The following is a 22,747-nucleotide window of genomic DNA, read 5'->3' on the forward strand; positions in this document are numbered from 1 at the left end:
TGACGTTTCTTTGCTTTGACGTATTAGATTGCACGAGGCTTTAGAAGAGATCGAGGTTCCAAAACAAGCGTCTTCAATTTAGCTGCCCCGAATGCAGGACATTTTCAGTAAAATACACGCAAGTACAGTATGTAGGATAAACAGAATACTACATGGCTTGCTGTTTCGTACCAGATTTACATTCGTTGCTTTTTCAAATAGTGAACAGCTCGCTTTCGCTCGCAGTTCAATATTTTAAAAAAAAACTCGTGTAAATCTGGTACGACACAGCAAGCCATGTAGTATTCTCTATTTCAGATCACCAACAATCTCAGAAAATCCGGTCTTAAAAAGAGGGAGTCTTAAAAAGGGGGTCAGTTTACAGAGGTTATGAACAAAACATCTAAAAATCAAGGTCTTAAAAAAGGGGAAGTCCTAAATTGGGGAGGGGGAGGGGGTCTTAAAAATGGGGTTCCCCTGTACGTGTCAGATGTTTGCACTTTGAAAGGCGAACGACAGTGGAAAAGTCTTACTTTGTGTTGCAGGCGTTGGGGTCGCTTACTCCGACCCTGCGCAGGTTCTCTGCCCTTCAGATGTTGCCGCGCTGTCCACTGATGCGTGACGTGCTGAGTCCCTCCCTCGCTGCCTCCGGTCGCGGTGTGGACATTCCTCGCGCTCTGGTGAGCACGGTCAGATTTTGTCTGAACTATGTCATCTTTTACTTATTTTACCTGTTAGACTTTGCCTATTTTGTCTGAGCGCATGACATCTTTTACTTATTTTACCGGTTAGACTTTGCCTATTTTGTCTGAGCGCATGACATCTTTTACTTTTTACCTGTTTGTGTCTTGGCAAGAACACCTGTTTGTATGTGGACTGAACAGTTTCTGATACTGCTGTAAAGCATTGAACTTTTCAGTGTCTGAGTATATTTATGTCTGTCAACCTGGGCCTGAGACTGAAATGTAGGGGGAAGGGTGGAGGTGGGGGTAGGGGGGGGGGGGGAGTGGGTTGGGGAGAGTAGAGAGGGATGTCGAGTGTTATGGAAAACAGAAGTCACTGCTTGTACAACTTGAAACAGTACTGTACAAGGCAGAAAGTTGTGAAGTGAAGACATGCACGCTAGCTGTTATTCACGATACAGATAGCTGTGAAGTGAACTTTGCACGCTAGCTGTTTGTGGTCCAGATGGGGCGGTTCATACTGTAAGAGAGGTGTAAAATAAGACATGCACGCTAGATGTGTGTCAAGATACAGAGAGTTGTGAAATAAGACATGCACGCTAGATGTGTGTCAAGATACAGAGAGTTGTGAAATAAGACATGCACGCTAGATGTGTGTCAAGATACAGAGAGTTGTGAAATAAGACATGCACGCTAGATGTGTGTCAAGATACAGAGAGTTGTGAAATAAGACATGCACGCTAGATGTGTGTCAAGATACAGAGAGTTGTGAAATAAGACATGCACGCTAGATGTGTGTCAAGATACAGAGAGTTGTGAAATAAGACATGCACGCTAGATGTGTGTCAAGATACAGAGAGTTGTGAAATAAGACATGCACGCTAGATGTGTGTCAAGATACAGAGAGTTGTGAAATAAGACATGCACGCTAGATGTGTGTCAAGATACAGAGAGTTGTGAAATAAGACATGCACGCTAGATGTGTGTCAAGATACAGAGAGTTGTGAAATAAGACATGCACGCTAGATGTGTGTCAAGATACAGAGAGTTGTGAAATAAGACATGCACGCTAGATGTGTGTCAAGATACAGAGAGTTGTGAAATAAGACATGCACGCTAGATGTGTGTCAAGATACAGAGAGTTGTGAAATAAGACATGCACGCTAGATGTGTGTCAAGATACAGAGAGTTGTGAAATAAGACATGCACGCTAGATGTGTGTCAAGATACAGAGAGTTGTGAAATAAGACATGCACGCTAGATGTGTGTCAAGATACAGAGAGGTGTAAAATAAGACATGCACGCTAGATGTGTGTCAAGATACAGAGAGTTGTGAAATAAGACATGCACGCTAGATGTGTGTCAAGATACAGAGAGGTGTAAAATAAGACATGCACGCTAGCTGTGTGTCGCGATACAGATAATTGTGAAGTAAACTGTGCACGCTAGATGTGTATGATCCAGATGGGGAGGTCCAAGCTGAACGAGGACCAGAGTGTGGCAGTGCGGACCATGCTGAGCGCTGTGCACCAGCCCCCCTCCACTCCCCGCCTCTCCCTGCTGCAGGGTCCCCCCGGCACAGGCAAGTCCCACGTCATCATCGCCACCATCCTCAGGATCCTGCAGGTCAGCAGCTCTTGCATTTTGTGTGTGTGTGCGTTTGTCTGTGTGTGTGCGTTTGTCTGTGTGTGTGCGTTTGTCTGTGTGTGCGTTTGTCTGTGTGTGCGTTTGTCTGTGTGTGTGTGTGCGTTTGTCAGTGTGTGTGTGTATGCGTTTGTCTGTGTGTGTGTGTGTGTGTGTGCGTTTGTCTGTGTGTGTGTGTGTGGGTTTGTCTGTGTGTGTGTGTGTGTGTGTGTGTGTGTGTGTGTGTGTGTGTGTGTGCGTCTCTGTGTGTGTGTGTGTGTGAGTGTGTATGTGTGCGTTTGTCTGTGTGTGTTTGTGTGTGTGTGTGTGTGTGTGCGTTTGTCTGTGTGTGTGTGTGTGTGTGTGCATTTGTCTGTGTGTGTGTGTGTCTGTGTGTGTGTGTGTGTGTGTGTGTGTGCGTTTGTCTGTGTGTGTGTGTGTGCATTTGTCTGTGTGTGTGTGTATGTATGTGTGTGTGCATTTGTCTGTGTGTGTGTGTCTGTGTGTGTGTGTGTGTGTGTATGTGTGTGTGTGTGCATTTTTCTGTGTGTGTGTGTGTCTGTGTGTGTGTGTAGAGCGATTCCCCGAAAAATACCAGACAGATCGTCATGAAACTTTGCATACAAATTCTTCAAGATGATATCCCCAGACATTTGTTCAATATTGCGATAAATGTTCTGATGACGTTATATCCAGCTTTTAGTGAAAAATGAGGCGGCACTGGAGCAAAATCTTTGACTCATTTCGAACTTTGGTATTGCATTTCAGTTCAGAAGCTTGAAAATAATCAATTTGTTTGTTCATTGTGATTTAAGCTGTTACAGTGGAGTCCGGGTACAACGAATCTCAGGGGAGATGCATTTAAGTTCGTTATATCAGTAATTCGCTGTAGAGTTTTCAACCCTAAATGGCCTTAAGACAAGTTTTCCCACTCACCTCAAATGATCGTCCCATCGATCTTTCCTTGGAGAGTACAATCTCTGCATGCTTTCAACAGCTTCATAATATAATCCATAGAGGCATAGTTCAAATGTTCACTTTACAGTTTACTGTCACAATTTTAGAAGTAAAATTTAAAAAGTCGTGTAAAAGCATGTACATGTACATTCTGATCAATCTCCGATCAATCTCCGATTTCATGGTGTCCACCTGTTCTGGTGCATGTACTACCCTGGCCAAGTAACTGTCCTCTCAAGACATGAAAGAGACCGCTCCATAAGTCGGTCACTGACCCGGGTACAGGAAGTGTTTCCTCTCTCATATGAAAGGGGAACCACCTCTCATAGCTAAATCTGGGTCATTGACCCCGGGGAAGAAGGTCACTGAGTGTATATAAACAAGGCCACCCAGCTATCACAATGGACCTGCCTTTGATCTCGCGCACACGCAGATGTTGTCGCCTTGTGACTTTTAGAGACAAAGCCGCTCTGGGGCGATGAAAACGTGTTTGTGCCCGATGTGTACTGCTGTGGGGTACCGCTGCTGTGTACTGAGCACAGTCATAGCTTAGCAGCTGATTGGAATAGTGAAAACACAGCGGCGGTGGCTGTTCCGTGCACCTCCCGCTGTTTGTTTAGAGTTCGCTCATCACGCAATGTGCACTTGTGTTTGTGTATTTTTGTCTTTGGAGACAATTATTGACATCAGTTCGTTGTAGCCTTGTGACTTTTAGAGACAAAACGGCTCTGGGGCGATGAAAACGTGTTTGTTAAAAGAGGGGTTCGTTATGCAAATGAGTTCAAAAGGTTCGATGTAGCCGGAAAGTAACAAGTAAGAAATAGAAGGCTGTCTGCCGGGAAATCAATGGCAGTTCGTTAAAAGCGGGATTTCTTTATAACCGGGTTCGTTATAGCTGGACTCCACTGTATTAGGATAAAATTATCACAAACAGATTTAAAAAGGATTGAATTGTATTCCTTATCAATTCCCAAATCAAAAACTATGTAGATTCGTCATGTTTACTTTGAAAATGTGCTCACAATTTAAAGAAAATAGGTTGTTTAAGTACAACGTTCGCATGCTTAGCGGAGACAAGCGTCACCAGTCTCGGTCTTTGACTAACCAAGTCTTACTACATGTAGTCATGTTGATGACTGGTTTCCAGTCTTGATCTTTTAGTGTCAGGTATGACATATTGACTGAATGTTTTGATATTGCTTCATGTAACTTAATATTGTGCTGTTTCAGGTCAAGCCCAAGGCCAAGATCTGTCTGGCCGCCCCGTCCAACGCTGCGGCCGATGAACTGCTCAGACGTCTCATCATCAAGAAAAATACCGTCGGTCTCAACTGTGAGTGTGGGGACAGACAGACAGACAGACAGACAGAGAGAGACAGACACAGACAGACAGACAGAGACAGAAAAAGTTAGACAAAATTAAATTGAGAGAGAGAAAGAACAAATCGCGTAAGGCGAAATTACTACATTTAGTCAAACTGTCGAACTCACGGAATGAAACTGAACGCACTGTATTTTTTTCACCAAGACAGTACAGCTTCGTCAATCTCCGTGAGAAGGAAATCGCTCACCTCCCACGTGCAAAACGCAGTGATATGCACACGCCAGAATAGCGCGGTAGCGTATTGTGCTAAGCAGGAAAGCGCGCTTTTCTGTATTCGTGTTAACTTTCTGAGCTTGTTTTGAATACAACCTATCATTATACGTTAATTGGATCTGTGATCCAAACATGGCTTTTGGTCAATCGAGATGGAAGTTTATTCCACAAGCCCGTAGGGCGAGTGGAATAAACTGCCATCGAGATTGACCAAAAGGCATGTTTGGATCACAGATCCAATTAACATATATATCTCGACATTCACTGGTCTTAGGGTTTTTGTTTTCAAATAAGAAAGAAACTTGCTTGAACACGGACCACTTCTCCGAGCAAAATCAACAAACCTAATCACTCGCATTCCACCTCAAGGTCTCGGCCAACCAAGACTATGGCATACTCGTAGCAAAGCCGCCGAATGGTACTGTAAACTAAGAATAGTGACGTAAGAGAATAGAATGTCATCTTTTGATTTGGAACGTGACGTGTTTCAGAACTTCTTCTGGACAACTCGGATGGTCTTCTGCGTAGTGGTTGGCACGAGATTCTTTTTCTTCTTCGACAGTTCATCCTCCGATACTGTAGCAAAACGTTTCATCTTTTTTTCACTTTCGAGTATGCGGACGACTGAACTTGACCGCTAAAAAGTAGTCCTTTCGGTATTATTACGCCGAGTCTGAACATGAGGTCTGAACATTGTTTTTAGGCAGGATCTAGGTGAAAGCGAGGCTGTTCTTATCTCTGTGTACAGTCGAGAGAGAGAGAAATACATGTCAAGACATATCTATATGTTTTTGGAATCAGGAAACGATAAAGAATAAGATGAAATCATTTTTGGATCGATTTCTTAAATTTTAATCGTAAGACTAATTAATCTATTTTCGTTAATTGTGATCACATTTTAAGAGTAAACATGACATATGTATATATTTTTAGATTCAGAATGTCACGAAGAATACGATGCAATCAATTTTAAATCTGTTTGCGAAAAATCGATTTTAATGACAACTTTAATGAGCAAACTCATTAATTCATTTGTAAGCCTCCAAGCTGAAATGCAATACCAAAGTCCGGGCGTCGTCGAAGATTACTTGACCAAAATTTCAACCAATTTGGTTTAAAAAAGAGAGCATGACAGTGCCCCCTCAACTTTCACGAAAAGCCGGATATGACGTCATCAAAGACATTTATCAAAAGAATGAAAAAGACGTCTGAGGATATCATACCCAGGAACTCCCATGTAAAATGTCATGAAGATCGGTCTAGTAGTTTCCTCTAAATTGCTCTACACACACACACACACACACACACACACACACACATACACCACGCACACCCTCGTCTCGATTCCCCCCTCTATGTTAAAACATTTAGTCAAAACTTGACTAAATGTAAAAAGTAGAAATACGGTAGTACAGCAGTCCCTCTCATGAACGGACACCCTTGGGCCATAGCAAAACTGTCCGTACATTGCAGGTGTCCAGTCACGGGAGGGGTGACCACACCACCCCCTCCCCCCTACACTCACACGTCAAATGAGTGTCCGCGTCCACGTTTTGCAGGTGTCCGTTTAAGGGGGGGCAAATATAGAAGGAAAACACTCCGTGCCGAGCAAATGTGTCCGTACATGTCAGGTGTCCATTCACGCCGGGGGCCGTACATTGCAGGGACTGCTGTTTGTGTGTGTATGTGTGTACGTGTTTCTGTATGTCTGTGTTTGTGTGTGCATGTGTGTACGTGTTTCTGTATGTCTGTGTTTGTGTGTGCATGTGTGTACGTGTTTCTGTATGTCTGTGTTTGTGTGTGCATGTGTGTACGTGTTTCTGTATGTCTGTGTTTGTGTGTGTATGTGTGTACGTGTTTCTGTATGTCTGTGTTTGTGTGTGCATGTGTGTACGTGTTTCTGTATGTCTGTGTTTGTGTGTGCGTGTGTTTCTGGGTGTAAGTGTGGGTGAGATTTGACGTAAGCAAGCAAACTTAAAGAGCTCTGTATTAGCTGCTCGTACACTTGTGCTGTGGCAGAAACCTCTGACTGTGTGTGTGTGTGTGTGTGTGTGTGTGTGTGTGTGTGTGTGTGTGCAGTCGACATGGTGCGTATCGGCAAGGTGGGCAGCACTCACAGCGACGTCAAGCAGTTGGCCCTTGAGAACAAGGTGCAGACAGCCAAGGAACTAGGTAGGTGTTGTCATGACGACTGTTGTACTTTAGACGCACCTGCAAAAGATAAACTCAGAAATGCTTTTTATCTAGGCTAATTAACTAAATCAATATAAATGGAGGAACAATGTCATTATGCTAGTTCGTTTGCGTTTGCGTCTTGATCCTGTCATCGACTTATTTTTGTTATTGCTGTCAATCATCCATAATACTAGCAGTAGCAGATGAAGCGAGCGTGAGGTTGGGTACGTAAACCTGTCATGCATGTAAGACCTTCTGCTCCCTTGATGAAGTAGGACAGAAGTAAAAGCAAAGACAGTTCGAGGAGACATAGACAATACTACATGGCTTGCTGTGGGATATAGAGAATACTACATGGCTTGCTGTGGGATATAGAGAATACTACATGGCTTGCTGTGTCGTACAAGGTTTACACTCATCGTGGTTTCTTTAGAACATTGAAAAGCTGGCTTTTCATTCACATTTCAATATTTTAGAAAACAAGTGGTATAAACCTTGTATGACACAGCAAGCCATGTAGTATTGTCTATATCCCACAGCAAGCCATGTAGTATTGTCTATATCCCACAGCAAGCTATGTAGTATTGTCTATATTTCTCATTTACATAATATACACACGTGTGAAAAAAATGGTTTATTTATAACAGGGGTAGGTCTCTCTCGCCTATGTAGGATCAATCACAGTCTGCAAAGATAAACACAACACAGACTCCTGAAAAAAAAACCACAAGAAATAGACAGAACAGAACTCCCTCTGTAACTGTGTTTAGAAGTGTGTAACACATGTAAGTGTATGGGATAATTGTGTAACACGTGACACCGTGTGTGTCAGTGCTGCGTGAGAAGCGGATGAAGATGGTGCCAGAGACAGTGCGGACGGAACACACACGTCTGGAGAACAAGATCGTCGCAATGGAGGACAGGCTGTTCCAACTCAGACACCAGAGAAAGATGGCTGAGGTACGTACTGTGTGTGTGTGTGTGTGTGTGTGTGTGTGTGTGTGTGTGTGTGTGTGTGTGTGTGTGCGTGTGTGGTATGATAGCCTTTTGTTTGCTTGAAGTTGAAATGACGTGTACAGTGATGAGATCAGTTTACACTCTGTGTGTGCAGGTCGGAGTGCTGGAGAGAGAGATGAAATGACATGTACAATGATGAGATCAGTTAACACTGTCTGTGTTCTGTGTGCAGGCAGGGGTGCTGGAGAGAGAGATCAAATGACATGTACAATGATGAGATCAGTTAACACTGTCTGTGTTCTGTGTGCAGGCGGAGGTGCTGGAGAGAGAGATGAAATGACATGTACAATGATGAGATCAGTTAACACTGTCTGTGTTCTGTGTGCAGGCCGGGGTGCTGGAGAGAGAGATCAAATGACATGTACAATGATGAGATCAGTTAACACTGTCTGTGTTCTGTGTGCAGGCAGGGGTGCTGGAGAGAGAGATGAAATGACATGTACAATGATGAGATCAGTTAACACTGTCTGTGTTCTGTGTGCAGGCAGGGGTGCTGGAGAGAGAGATGAAATGACATGTACAATGATGAGATCAGTTAACACTGTCTGTGTTCTGTGTGCAGGCCGGGGTGCTGGAGAGAGAGATCAAATGACATGTACAACGATGAGATCAGTTAACACTGTCTGTGTTCTGTGTGCAGGCAGGGGTGCTGGAGAGAGAGATCAAATGACATGTACAATGATGAGATCAGTTAACACTGTGTTCTGTGTGCAGGCCGGGGTGCTGGAGAGAGAGATGAAATGACATGTACAATGATGAGATCAGTTAACACTGTCTGTGTTCTGTGTGCAGGCCGGGGTGCTGGAGAGAGAGATCAAATGACATGTACAATGATGAGATCAGTTAACACTGTCTGTGTTCTGTGTGCAGGCAGGGGTGCTGGAGAGAGAGATGAAATGACATGTACAATGATGAGATCAGTTAACACTGTCTGTGTTCTGTGTGCAGGCCGGGGTGCTGGAGAGAGAGATCAAATGACATGTTCAATGATGAGATCAGTTAACACTGTCTGTGTTCTGTGTGCAGGCCGGGGTGCTGGAGAGAGAGATCAAATGACATGTACAATGATGAGATCAGTTAACACTGTCTGTGTTCTGTGTGCAGGCCGGGGTGCTGGAGAGAGAGATCAAATGACATGTACAATGATGAGATCAGTTAACACTGTCTGTGTTCTGTGTGCAGGCCGGGGTGCTGGAGAGAGAGATCAAATGACATGTACAATGATGAGATCAGTTAACACTGTCTGTGTTCTGTGTGCAGGCCGGGGTGCTGGAGAGAGAGATCAAATGACATGTACAATGATGAGATCAGTTAACACTGTCTGTGTTCTGTGTGCAGGCGGAGGTGCTGGAGAGAGAGATGAAGAAAGAACAGCGGAGGAAGGACGTGCTGACCAAGCAGATACAGCAGGGAAACCAGGTGAGTGGGGGTCTCTGTATTTGTTCCTCACCATGCATGGCTGCTTGCTCTGTGGGACAGGCCTACCTGTGAAAACAAATCTGCCTGCTACAGTGGAACCCCACTTTTTAAACCCCCCATATAAAGACCTTGAATTTTTGTCTGAATTTTGTGTGCATAACCTATGTTTTCTTTCTTTCTTTATTTGGTGTTTAACGTCGTTTTCAACCATTCAAGGTTATATCGCGACGGATAACCTATGTTAATTGTCTTCATTGTAAGACTCTCTCCTTTTAAAGACCTGATTTTCCCAGATTTTGTAAGGTCTTAAACGGGGGTTCCACTGTATTTCATTTCTGGTCAGGCGTGTACACAAACCTCCTTCTGCATTGCCGAGACACAAAACAAACATGGACACCCTGACGGCTTTCTGTGCAGATTAGGAATTTTACGATAGACAATGAATGCATGAAACAAACATGGACACCCTGACAGCTTTCTGTGCAGATTGGGAATTTCTTCTTCTTCTTCTGCGTTCGTGGGCTGAAACTCCCACGTACACTCGTGTTTTTTGCGCGAGTGGAATTTTACGTGTATGACCGTTTTTTACCCCGCCATTTAGGCAGCCATACACCGCTTTCGGAGGAAGCATGCTGGGTATTTTTGTGTTTCTATAACCCACCGAACTCTCACATGGATTACAGGATCTTTTTCGTGCGCACTTGGTCTTGTGCTTGCGTGTACACACGGGGGTGTTCGGACACCGAGGAGAGTCTGCACACAAAGTTGACTCTGAGAAATAAATCTCTCGCCGAACATGGGGACGAACTCATGCTGACAGCGGCCAACTGGATACAAATCCAGCGTGCTACCAACTGAGCTACATCCCCGCCCGAGATTGGGAATTTTACGAAAGACAATTTTGTAACTGGCATTGGTGTCAGTCTACAAAATGAATGCATCAAAATTGTCACTGCGCAGAAAGCAGCCCGGCTGTTGAGTGTTGATATGTGACCAAGTGGAGGGGTGGTCTTATCCCATGTAAAAGCCTGGCTAGATCCTAGACAGTCAGCGAACTGTACAGACTGTTGTCTATGCTGTCTGTAGTATTGTGAAGTGTACCGGGCTGTCTGTTTTGTCATCACACAAGAGACGCGTGATAGAGTATGAAGCTTTTTGGGATGCTGTGCTTTCTTTTATGCATTGTGCTTTGTGTACAGTATTTATTCATTATGGAGCTGTTGTTATACTAATGGGTTTTTTTCTCCGTCATTTTACGTTGGTTTGGTTCACACAGTTTGCATTCATGTTTGGCCGAGTAGTTGTGTTAAGGGATTTTGTTAATTTTGTAGGACCAGTACGTAAATCAGGTAAAGTATGAAAAAGATTTTGGTTTTTACTTTTCTGCTTTCCTGTTTGATATTTATCTATATGTGTGTGTTTGTGGTAAAAACACACACAAAGAAGCATATTCAACAAATCTCTAGTCTTTTTGGTAATTAAGCAGAAGATAGCAAGGGTAGGGTACCCTACCAGTCAAGTCATTCAGTCCTGTGCGCTAACCCTTACAGAGTTCACGTTGCGTTTTCTCATGAGAAAACCAGGTGCCATGCAGTATCGCACAACTCTTTTCTTCTTCTTCTTTTTTTCTATTAATTTTACCCTCTTTATTTTCTGCATGCGTGTCTTGGCGTTTCCCTGAGATTTGCGCTTTGAACTCAGGATCTTTATCGAGTACATGTATCCACATAGGCATGTTTTGACTCCCACAAAGTTGCCTGGGAAGACCATCCCTTGCCGAAACCTGGTGATCAAATCCATGCCCATAGCGACAAATAGTTTCCCAAGCCAGCCAGAGTGCTAGGAACAGAACTGTCCCCGTCCCAGTGGTTCTATAGGTCCGTATGGAGCACATCAGCTGCAATCCACAATGTTTGGAAATAACTCTGTTGGATTTGTATGGGCTATGAAAGAGTGAATACAAACTTTATTGAGGCAAACTTTCATACGTGAAATTGTAGGTCGGTCACCAGGGAGGAGCACGTGTGGAAGGTTTTTTTTTTTTTTTTTTTTTTTTTTTTGCTTAACGCCCAGCCGACCACGAAGGGCCATATCAGGGCGGTGCTGCTTTGACATATAACGTGCGCCACACACAAGACAGAAGTCGCAGCACAGGCTTCATGTCTCACCCAGTCACATTATTCTGACACCGGACCAACCAGTCCTAGCACTAACCCCATAATGCTGGACGCAAGGCGGAGCAGCCACCAGATTGCCAATTTTAAAGTCTTAGGTATTCTTTCTTCTTCAGCGTTCGACAAAGTCTTAGGTATGACCCGGCCGGGGTTCGAACCCACGACTTCCCGATCACGGGGCGGACGCCTTACCACTAGGCCAACCGTGCCGGTTGTGGAAAGTTTGCCGTGATAGAAGCAAGAGTTTTCATGTGACCCCACGGGATTATTATGAGATTATTTGAGTTTTCATGTGACCCCACGGGATTATTATGAGATTATTTGAGAGTTTTCATGTGACCCCACGGGATTATTATGAGATTATTTGAGAGTTTTCACCCTTTCACAACCCATACAAGCCTAGTAGAGTCATTATTTCTGTAGTTCGTCTATTGTCTCACAATGGTACCTGAGGAATTTGCAGTCAGCAGTTGCCATGATGTGAAAGAGAACCTGGTCAATATCAGCTGGCAAGTAATGTGATTGGTAATGAGCTGTGCTGAAAGTACTGATCCCAGAAAAATAAGTGCATGTAGGTGCTGTGCCAATGCATTACAGTGGAACCCCCCTTTTAAGACCTCCAAACATCTGAGAAAATAAAATGAGGGTAAATTTACAGAGGTTATGAACAGAAAGTCTGAGAAAACAAGGTCTTAAAAAGGAGGGAGTCTTAAATTGGGGGGTCTTAAAAGGGGGGTTCCACTGTACTATGAAAATAACATGCTTTGCAGGCCACTAACAATTTGTATCACTACACAACATATAGCCTGGTCAAAAAAAGTTTTAAAAAACCCCAACCCCACAGAAAACACATCTTGAAGACGGCGTTAGGTTGATGTGCTAACACAGCGAGTGTTGTTTTTCTTTTATTCCCTGTTATACAAACAAGTTTTGCCTTACTTTATGATACTTAGTCAATGTTATACTTTACAAATCTTTTGAGCAGAAGATTCAGTTTATTTGGCGTTGTTTCAGTTTTTGACGTTTTTGAGTCAAGTTTTGTACTGTGACGTTCTTACTGTGCCAGAAAGAAGAATTGGGATTGAATTAGTGATTGACAGCTGCATGAATGATACAAGTTATTATAATACGGTCCCAAAGAGAAGGTAGTTTTAAATTTTTCTCTCCATTTTTTTCTTTCCATTTTAATTGTCACAGTTTTATAGCATTCTTGTCAGTCAAGGATATTCTAGCTTTTCCTAGTTTCTTTAAGTTTGAGTTAGTATTCTAGTGTTCAGTTTTGGGTATTGTTTTGTTCGTTTTTTCATTTTATTTTGTTTTGTTTGTATCTTCAAGAAATGTATACTGTAGCAAGTGGTAGTATATTGTATATCCTATTTGCTATGTATTTTCTAGCATTGAGATGTAGTGCCTGTAACATTTGCTACTTTGTCTACGCACATTTATTCCTAATTTTGTACTGAACTTCACCAGTAAATCTAATGGTTGCTCTTACCTCTGGTACTGAAGGGTAGTATAGTGTTAGGATGATGCTACATCCCTTGGTTGTCGTGACCAGAGAAAATTTCTGACAGCAGGCTTGACCCAAGATTTTCATCTTTCACTTTACTTAAAAGAACGCTGAACGCATGGGCAGAAGATTGGTGCGTCTCCATCAACAAGGAGAAATCCTCCACCACCCTATTCACACTGTCGCCAAAGCAGAAAGCCGGAACCATTAGGCTTGGTGGAACTCCTCTGAGAGAGGATGAAGAAGCAACGTACCTTGGTGTCACCTTTGATAGACGGCAGACCTGGAAACCACACATTGCACAGGCAGAGACGAAGGCCCGGCGCAAGCTAGCCATACTCAGGAAGCTGGCAGGTACCACCTGGGGAGCGAACGAGAAGATACTGAAGACAGTATACCAGGGAACAATCAGACCCCACCTCGAGTACGGCTCCACAGCGTGGTCAACCTCAGCCAAGACAAACCTGCAGACCCTTGACCGTGTGCAAAACCAGGCCCTCCGACTCATCACCGGTGCAATGAAATCCACGCCCATCAAGGAAATGGAGAAGCTTACCACCATCCAACCCCTCTGTCAGAGAAGAGAAGCCAAGACTATGGTACAGGCCGAGAAGCTCAAGTGCCTACCCGACCACCCCATGAAGCACAGACTGAGCAACCTCACCAAGAACCGGCTTAAACGGAGCAGTTTTGTACACGAGAGCAAGAGACTTTCTCGACAGTACAGGGAAGTCCTTCCACAGAACACTCTACCTCTGACTCAAGAAGAAGAGGAAACCCCCAAGGCAACAGAGAAACCAGGCATCCAGATCTGCACCAGTGTTCCACATGTTACCTCAGGAGAAGATCAGAATGACACAGCTCGACAGGCACTCACCTTAGCCCTGATCGACGAACAGTACCCAAAAGAGGCGTGGATCCATGTATACACCGATGGATCAGCAACTAACGCCGTGCTCAATGGAGGTGCAGGCATTCTCATCCAGTTCCCTGGGGGACATACAGCTACATCCAGCGTTGCCACTGGCAAACACTGCACAAACTATAAAGCAGAAGCAGAAGCTCTCATGCAGGCCGCCTCCTTCGTTCAGGACTCCGCAGACCCTTGCTACCAAGTTGTCTTCCTCTCGGACGCCCTTTCAGTCCTTCAGGCCCTAGAGAACGACAAACTCCCACAGCTGGCCAAAGCATTACAGATGGTCAGACAAACCAGAAGAGTTGTCCTCCAGTGGATACCAGCACACTGTGGGATACCAGGAAATGAAAGGGCAGATGAGCTGGCAAAAGAAGGAGCCGTGGAAGACCAACCTGAAAACAGTGTCAGCTTTAGTGAGCAGAAGACAATCATCAAGGCATTGATGAGGCCAAGGACAAACAGAGATGACTACCACACAATGTCCAGAGAGCAGCAAGTCAACCTCATCAGGCTGCGTACTGGCCACAACAGGCTCAATGCTCACATGAACCGAAAGTTCAAGCTGGCGCCATCACCAACCTGTGCCTGCGGTCAAGAGGACCAAACAGCGGAACACATCTTACAGCGATGTCCCTTACTAGATGAGGAACGAAAAGAAGTGTGGCCGTCACCAACTCCCTTGCAGACCAAACTATACGGCAGTCGACAGGAGTTGGAGAAAACGACAACATTTATCACCAGTGCTGGACTGATTGTGTAACCTCTGCGAACGCCAAGAAGAAGAAGACTTAAAAGAAGGATGGCGCAGTATTGGATGTGGGCTTGAGAGTGGGTGTGGGAAAGGGGAGGGGGGTGCAGTTGTCCATCGGCCCTTAAAGATCTCATCAACCAACAAGACTGCAGCCAACTGGTGTTTTCAGACACGTGTCAGGCCCCATCAGGAAGGTTTAGTGCACAGGTGACTTCAGGAATGCTGCCAAGTTGCAGGCGCAGGGTCACATGATTTCCCAAAGGGTCACATGACTTCCTGCCTTATTACCAGTAGTGTTTGGCCGTTTTTTGATCAGGTTTTCATGTGATTCAAACATTGCAGATTTGCAGCCGTCTGGAAGCAGACTGCATGTCTCTGACAAGGGTCAGCAGATGACATTGTTTACCCTGAATGCTTGTAACAGAGCATGACTGACTTTTTTGTAACGTCACTTGGTGAGATCTTTAGTTTGACGCTGGATCAGTGGATGTCTGCTGTGATTGTGACAGAATGTGGCAGTGAGTTTACGTCCCTTGGTGTGATGTTTAGTTTAACGCTGGATGATGTGACTGTGGCAGAGGATGTCTCTCTATTTACATCAGTTGGTGAGTCTTTGAGTGTAACCCTGCATGTGACTGTGATCAACAGAGCGTGGAGTTGACGGGGAGGGAGTACAACGAGATCTTCGAGCGGCAGTTGAAGGAGCCGCAGATTGTGTGCGGCACGCTCAGCAGCTTTGGTCAGCCACGCATCCTGGACACGCTGCGACGCAACCCCACTGGCAACCGCTACAACAACCAGCACTTCACTTGCGCCATCATTGACGAGGTCTGTAAGGCTGGAGGGATTGGGACTGGGGGAAGGGAGGGGTGGAAAGAAGGGGACTAACAACTGTTCCTGTTGGTTGAGGATAAAAATCCTCTGGTGGTCTGACCTTCAGTGAAAAGAATAGCGTCATATGAACTGTACACACATACCGTCAGCAAATGAAATGGGAGCAGTACTCTGATATTCTGATTGCAGAGACATTGGTGATGTGGCTATTATAACATTTATGTATTGATCCATTTCAGTAAGAAATCCTTTTTCTGTTTACAACTTAATGCACACAAACAATGCACTGTTTAGTAGTCTCGACCAGCCGCCTAAATTTGAGTTTTAGTCAACCTTTGAAGTCACATGGCTCAAGGAAGGGAAATCAATTGTTAAATTGGTACATTGTATTTTATATGATCATGTATGATTGATGATGACAATGATGATGACAATGATGGTGATGATGATGATGATAACATGATGATGATGAATATGAATATGAAGATGACGATTGCAGGCCACACAGGCGACGGAGCTGGACAGCCTGATACCACTGCAATACTGCGTGACCAAGCTCTTCATGGTGGGCGACCCCAACCAGCTTCCCCCCACCGTGCTCTCCACTGTGAGTGTGACACACACACACACACGCATGCACACCCACGCACGCACAAACGCACACCCATGGACGCACGCATGCACTCACACACGCATGCATGCACGCACACATGCACATATGCGCACACACACACTGATGTATCACTGAACACACACACACACACACACACACACACACACCCAGGATGCACGCCCACACACACACACACACACACACGCATGCACGCACGCACACACACAGACAACATTATGCCACCTTAATACACAGGAAAACTGTAGAAAGTTTGTGGTGAAGGCAGTCTTCTTTACTGGACTGTGTATGTCAGTATTGATTATGGTGAGAAAAGCATGCGCAGCCAGTTCTGTGTCAACTTCCTGTGGTTCTTGTGATGTGCTGGAGTTTTCAAAGCACCCTTCCAGCAACGGTGTGAGGTCAACGCCTTGTGTTGCAGAAAGCTCAGAGCCTCAACTACAACCTGTCTCTGTTTGAGCGACTGTACAACCATTTCCACGACCGGCCTGGCAGCGACAACCCCGTCATGATGCTACGCACACAGTACCGCATGGACCCCGCTATCTGCCGCTTCCCCAATCGTCATGTATATAGAGACCTGCTGGTCACAGACAGGTAACTATACACACTACACACTACACAGTACCGCATGGAACCCGCCTTCAGACACAATATGCACACAATAGTTGTATGAGTATGTTGTTTTCTGACATCTGGTATGAAAGAAACATGGTTAAACTGTGACAGAATGACACCCTTGTGTGGCGTTGACTTGAGCAGTAAAAATTGAATGTCATTTGTGTGATACTGTATGTTGACAGACAGGTGCTGGAGAACTGTGCCAAGTACCCGCTGCATCCCTATGTCATCTTCGACGTGGAGGAGGGACAGGAACTCCTCTCTCAGTCGGGGTCAGTTGCCTCCCCTGTTTGTGTCTAAGTTTGTGTTGCATCTATGTATTCTTTGTGTATGTAAGTGAGTTTGTGTGTGTGTGTGTGTGTGTGTGTGTGTGTGTGTGTGTGTGTGCGTGCGTGCTTGTGTGTGTGTGTGTGTACATACACAGAAGTGTTGGTTCCCCAGTGAACAGTGTAGCACCTTGCCTAGTGGCTCAGAGTCAAGGTTACATTACTGTTCAGTGACAGAAGGTCTCTTTTGGTATTCAGTGTCATGTGCCAGAAGACACGTTTTCCATTTCATGTGCGCATACATATATAAACTGTGGGAAAAAAATGATGGCACATATTTTTGTACTCCAACTAAAACTCATTCCGGTGTCATTTTATGTAAAAAAATGTTTGTGTGTGCACAGTTTATTTGCAAAAATTAATGTTTTCTTCTCTTATTCTATTATATGTTCCACATGTAATCCTACAGAACACTGAGCAACGAACTAGAGGCGGACTGCACGGCCGTTCTGTGTCATCAACTGCTGAACACCAAGCTCCACATCACTCCAAACAGCATCGGCATCATCTGCCCCTACGCCGGGCAGAAACGACTGGTCACGCGCAAACTGAAAGACAGGTTGGTGCCTCCTGCATGCACACAGCGGTGGTTTGGTTCGTTAATGCTGTGGAGAAAATGTGCAACTGTAGCTGATGCTATTGAAAAGATAGCTGTATGTATCACTGTGTTGCTGTTATCACAAGACAGGTGTATGTAAATGTGGCATAGGCCTTACCTTCATCGTGTTGCTGTTATCACAAGACATGTGTATGTAAATGTGGCATAGGCCTTACCTTCATCGTGTTGCTGTTATCACAAGACAGGTGTATGTAAATGTGGCATAGGCCTTACCTTCATCGTGTTGCTGTTATCACAAGACAGGTGTATGTAAATGTGGCATAGGCCTTACCTTCATCGTGTTGCTGTTATCACAAGACAGGTGTATGTAAATGTGGCATAGGCCTTACCTTCATCGTGTTGCTGTTATCACAAGACAGGTGTATGTAAATGTGGCATAGGCCTTACCTTCATCGTGTTGCTGTTATCACAAGACAGGTGTATGTAAATGTGGCATAGGCCTTACCTTCATCGTGTTGCTGTTATCACAAGACAGGTGTATGTAAATGTGGCATAGGCCTTACCTTCATCGTGTTGCTGTTATCACAAGACAGGTGTATGTAAATGTGGCATAGGCCTTACCTTCATTGTGTTACTGTTATCTCAAGACAGGTGTATGTAAATGTGGCATAGGCCTTACCTTCATCGTGTTGCTGTTATCACAAGACAGGTGTATGTAAATGTGGCATAGGCCTTACCTTCATCGTGTTGCTGTCCTTCTGCGCACTGCTCTGCATTTTGAAGATTGCTTTCACTGACTATAATTGACTTTTTGTCTGTATGATTAATTGTTTTATTTAGGTTGTACATAGGTACTGAACTTGTCAAATCCAGGTGCACGGAGCCCCTGGGGCTTTTAGTCATACCTCAGGCAGCTATCCGTTAGAAGAACTACCAAGTTTCATTGACTTGCACCCAAAGAGTCAAGAACTGCGAATTTTTTACGAATTAATTTCGTACTCGGACCCGGCTGGTCTTGACCTATTTTTGGATCTAAATTTAGATCGGGTAGATCACCACATCATGCACAAAAAGACACGCCACTAGCAAACTATGTCAGACGTCATCATGAGTTTGTGTAAAACAAAATGGAGGCCGGAATCATTCAGTTGAATCGAACTCCGACCAAACACCACGTAATAACTAGGTTAATTTATGCACTCGCGTGAACAAGAAACTGTCGAGCTTCACAGATGTCGTCGTTGGGTAGTTTTGGGTTTGTTTTACTACCATAGGAGGATTTTTGAACTGTAAATGCACTCAGCTGCAACAAAAACGCAAAACGAAGGCTGTGAGCTGCACTGTGCCTTTAATTGTTCTATTTTGTATATGTTCTTTTGTAAAGGGCCTAGACCCATAGCATAGGTTAGGCACTTAAAAATGTCCAGTTATTATTAATATTATTATTATTATTATTATTTTATGAAGGTGATGCCATCATTTCCTTCTTATTCCTCTTCTCCAAGAGAATAACACACTACTTTCTTGTAGTCTTGAGATCAGACTGTGCCACAGAGCCATTGAGGGCAGAGGGCAGAAAAAAACAAATCATTACTGTTTTACTGATTTTGCCATCAGTGTCGTGGGCTCTCTGTGTGTACTGTGTCCAGTGTTATTGTGGTCTGGAGACAAAGCGCATGAACTTTGTGTGTGTGTGTGTGTGTGTGTGTGTGTGTGTGTGTGTGTGTGTGTGTGTGTGTGTGTGTGTGTGTGTGTGTGTGTGTGTGTGTGTGTTGAGATGAACACATTGGAGGGGTTCCAGGGACGACAGAAACACATCATCGCATTAGGATCAGTTAGATTGTTTCCTCATTTTGTTGCCAGCGTTTATTGCTTTCTTCTTCTCTGTGTGCACAAAAAAAGAATAAATTATATTTTAAAGACCATGATGTGTTCTCTACTTGTGTGCCAGGAATATTGAGGGCATCGAGGTGAACACGGTGGACGGGTTTCAGGGCCGAGAGAAACACGTCATGTTCTAACTGCGTTCTCTGTGTGTGTGTGTGTGTGTGTGACAGGAATATTGAGGGCATCGAGGTGAACATGGTGGACGGGTTTCAAGGTCGAGAGAAACACGTCATGTTCTAACTGCGTTCTATCTGTGTGTGTGTGTGTGTATGTGTGTGACAGGAATATTGAGGGCATCGAGGTGAACACGGTGGACGGGTTTCAAGGTCGAGAGAAACACATCATGTTCTAACTGCGTTCTCTCTTTGTGTGTGACAGGAATATTGAGGGCATCGAGGTGAACACGGTGGACGGGTTTCAGGGCCGAGAGAAACACGTCATGTTCTAACTGCATTCTGTGTGTGTGCGTGTGTGTGTGACAGGAATATTGAGGGCATCGAGGTGAACACGGTGGACGGGTTTCAGGGCCGAGAGAAACACATCATGTTCTAACTGCGTTCTCTCTTTGTGTGTGACAGGAATATTGAGGGCATCGAGGTGAACACGGTGGACGAGTTTCAGGGCCGAGAGAAACACGTCATGTTCTAACTGCGTTCTCTCTTTGTGTGTGACAGGAATATTGAGGGCATCGAGGTGAACACGGTGGATGGGTTTCAGGGCCGAGAGAAACACGTCATGTTCTAACTGCGTTCTGTCTTTGTGTGTGACAAGAATATTGAGGGCATCGAGGTGAACATGGTGGACGAGTTTCAGGGCCGAGAGAAACACGTCATGTTCTAACTGCGTTCTCTCTTTGTGTGTGACAGGAATATTGAGGGCATCGAGGTGAACACGGTGGACGAGTTTCAGGGCCGAGAGAAACACGTCATGTTCTAACTGCATTCTCTCTTTGTGTGTGACAGGAATATTGAGGGCATCGAGGTGAACACGGTACGGTGGACGAGTTTCAGGGCCGAGAGAAACACATCATGTTCTAACTGCGTTCTCTGTGTGTGTGTGACAGGAATATTGAGGGCATCGAGGTGAACACGGTGGACGAGTTTCAGGGCTGAGAGAAACACATCATGTTCTAACTGCGTTCTCTGTGTGTGTGTGACAGGAATATTGAGGGCATCGAGGTGAACACGGTGGACGAGTTTCAGGGCCGAGAGAAACACGTCATGTTCTAACTGCGTTCTCTCTTTGTGTGTGACAGGAATATTGAGGGCATCGAGGTGAACACGGTGGACGAGTTTCAGGGCCGAGAGAAACACGTCATGTTCTAACTGCGTTCTCTCTTTGTGTGTGACAAGAATATTGAGGGCATCGAGGTGAACACGGTGGACGAGTTTCAGGGCCGAGAGAAACATGTCATGTTCTAACTGCGTTCTCTCTTTGTGTGTGACAGGAATATTGAGGGCATCGAGGTGAACATGGAGGACGAGTTTCAGGGCCGAGAGAAACACGTCATGTTCTAACTGCGTTCTCTGTGTGTGTGACAGGAATATTGAGGGCATCGAGGTGAACACGGTGGATGAGTTTCAGGGCCGAGAGAAACACGTCATGTTCTAACTGCGTTCTCTCTTTGTGTGTGACAGGAATATTGAGGGCATCGAGGTGAACACGGTGGACGAGTTTCAGGGCCGAGAGAAACACGTCATGTTCTAACTGCGTTCTCTCTTTGTGTGTGACAGGAATATTGAGGGCATCGAGGTGAACACGGTGGACGAGTTTCAGGGCCGAGAGAAACACGTCATGTTCTAACTGCGTTCTCTCTTTGTGTGTGACAGGAATATTGAGGGCATCGAGGTGAACACGGTGGACGAGTTTCAGGGCCGAGAGAAACACGTCATGTTCTAACTGCGTTCTCTCTTTGTGTGTGACAGGAATATTGAGGGCATCGAGGTGAACACGGTGGACGGGTTTCAGGGCCGAGAGAAACACATCATCATCCTGTCGTGTGTCAGGGCTCGTAGCTCTACCGGGGGCATTGGGTATGTCCGCTTGTGACGCTGCACCTTTCTCCTCACTCTTCTGTCTCTCTTCGTGTTGACTGTCTTTATTCAAACATACAGGCTACAGGCTACCATCAAATCTGCACCTTTCTCCTCACTCTTTTGTCTCTCTTCGTGTTGACTGTCTTTATTCAAACATACAGGCTACAGGCTACCATCAAATCTGCACCTTTCTCCTCACTCTTTTGTCTCTCTTCGTGTTGACTGTCTTTATTCAAACATACAGGCTACAGGCTACCATCAAATCTGCACCTTTCTCCTCACTCTTTTGTCTCTCTTCGTGTTGACTGTCTTTATTCAAACATACAGGCTACAGGCTACCATCAAATCTGCACCTTTCTCCTCACTCTTCTGTCTCTCTTCGTGTTGACTGTCTTCATTCAAACATACAGGCTACCATCAAATCTGCACAGCCAAGCAGTCAATAAACCAACTAGCTTAGCAAGCAACCAACTAACCACTTACACACACTAAAATAAAAAGAGAAATAAATAGGAAAAAGAGTACAGAAAGAAAAGATGTTAAGAAAAGAACTAGTGCGTGCAAACTAATCCCAGACCCAATGATGCAAACTAATCCCAGACCCAATGATGCAAACTGATCCCAGACCCAATGATGCACACTAATCCCAGACCCAATGATGCAAACTAATCCCAGACCCAATGATGCAAACTAATCCCAGACCCAATGATGCAAACTGATCCCAGACCCAATGATGCAAACTAATCCCAGACCCAATGATGCAAACTAATCCCAGACCCAATGATGCAAACTAATCCCAGACCCAATGATGCAAACTGATCCCAGACCCAATGATGCAAACTAATCCCAGACCCAATGATGCAAACTAATCCCAGACCCAATGATGCAAACTGATCCCAGACCCAATGATGCAAACTGATCCCAGACCCAATGATGCAAACTAATCCCAGACCCAATGATGCAAACTAATCCCAGACCCAATGATGCAAACTGATCCCAGACCCAATGATGCAAACTAATCCCAGATCCAATGATGCAAACTGATCCCAGAC

At 44.8% G+C, this 22,747-nt stretch overlaps 1 protein-coding gene across 1 annotated transcript in view; it reads left to right on the forward strand.

Moving 5' to 3' along the window:
• The window catches only part of LOC138961935 (uncharacterized), a 54,463-nt gene that overhangs the window by 26,153 nt on the left and 5,563 nt on the right, over positions 1-22,747 (forward strand). The window contains exons 10-22 of the mRNA XM_070333618.1: positions 525-659; positions 2,127-2,288; positions 4,473-4,575; positions 6,919-7,011; positions 7,847-7,974; positions 9,370-9,450; positions 10,782-10,799; positions 15,450-15,629; positions 16,135-16,242; positions 16,688-16,863; positions 17,070-17,159; positions 17,623-17,772; positions 21,585-21,692. Of these exons, the coding sequence (XP_070189719.1) occupies positions 525-659; positions 2,127-2,288; positions 4,473-4,575; positions 6,919-7,011; positions 7,847-7,974; positions 9,370-9,450; positions 10,782-10,799; positions 15,450-15,629; positions 16,135-16,242; positions 16,688-16,863; positions 17,070-17,159; positions 17,623-17,772; positions 21,585-21,692 (1,532 nt within the window). The remainder of the gene's footprint in view (positions 1-524; positions 660-2,126; positions 2,289-4,472; positions 4,576-6,918; positions 7,012-7,846; positions 7,975-9,369; positions 9,451-10,781; positions 10,800-15,449; positions 15,630-16,134; positions 16,243-16,687; positions 16,864-17,069; positions 17,160-17,622; positions 17,773-21,584; positions 21,693-22,747) is intronic.

Source organism: Littorina saxatilis, linkage group LG3 (genome assembly GCF_037325665.1).
Source record: "Littorina saxatilis isolate snail1 linkage group LG3, US_GU_Lsax_2.0, whole genome shotgun sequence".
In the NCBI taxonomy this organism is placed as follows: Eukaryota; Metazoa; Mollusca; class Gastropoda; order Littorinimorpha; family Littorinidae; genus Littorina; species Littorina saxatilis.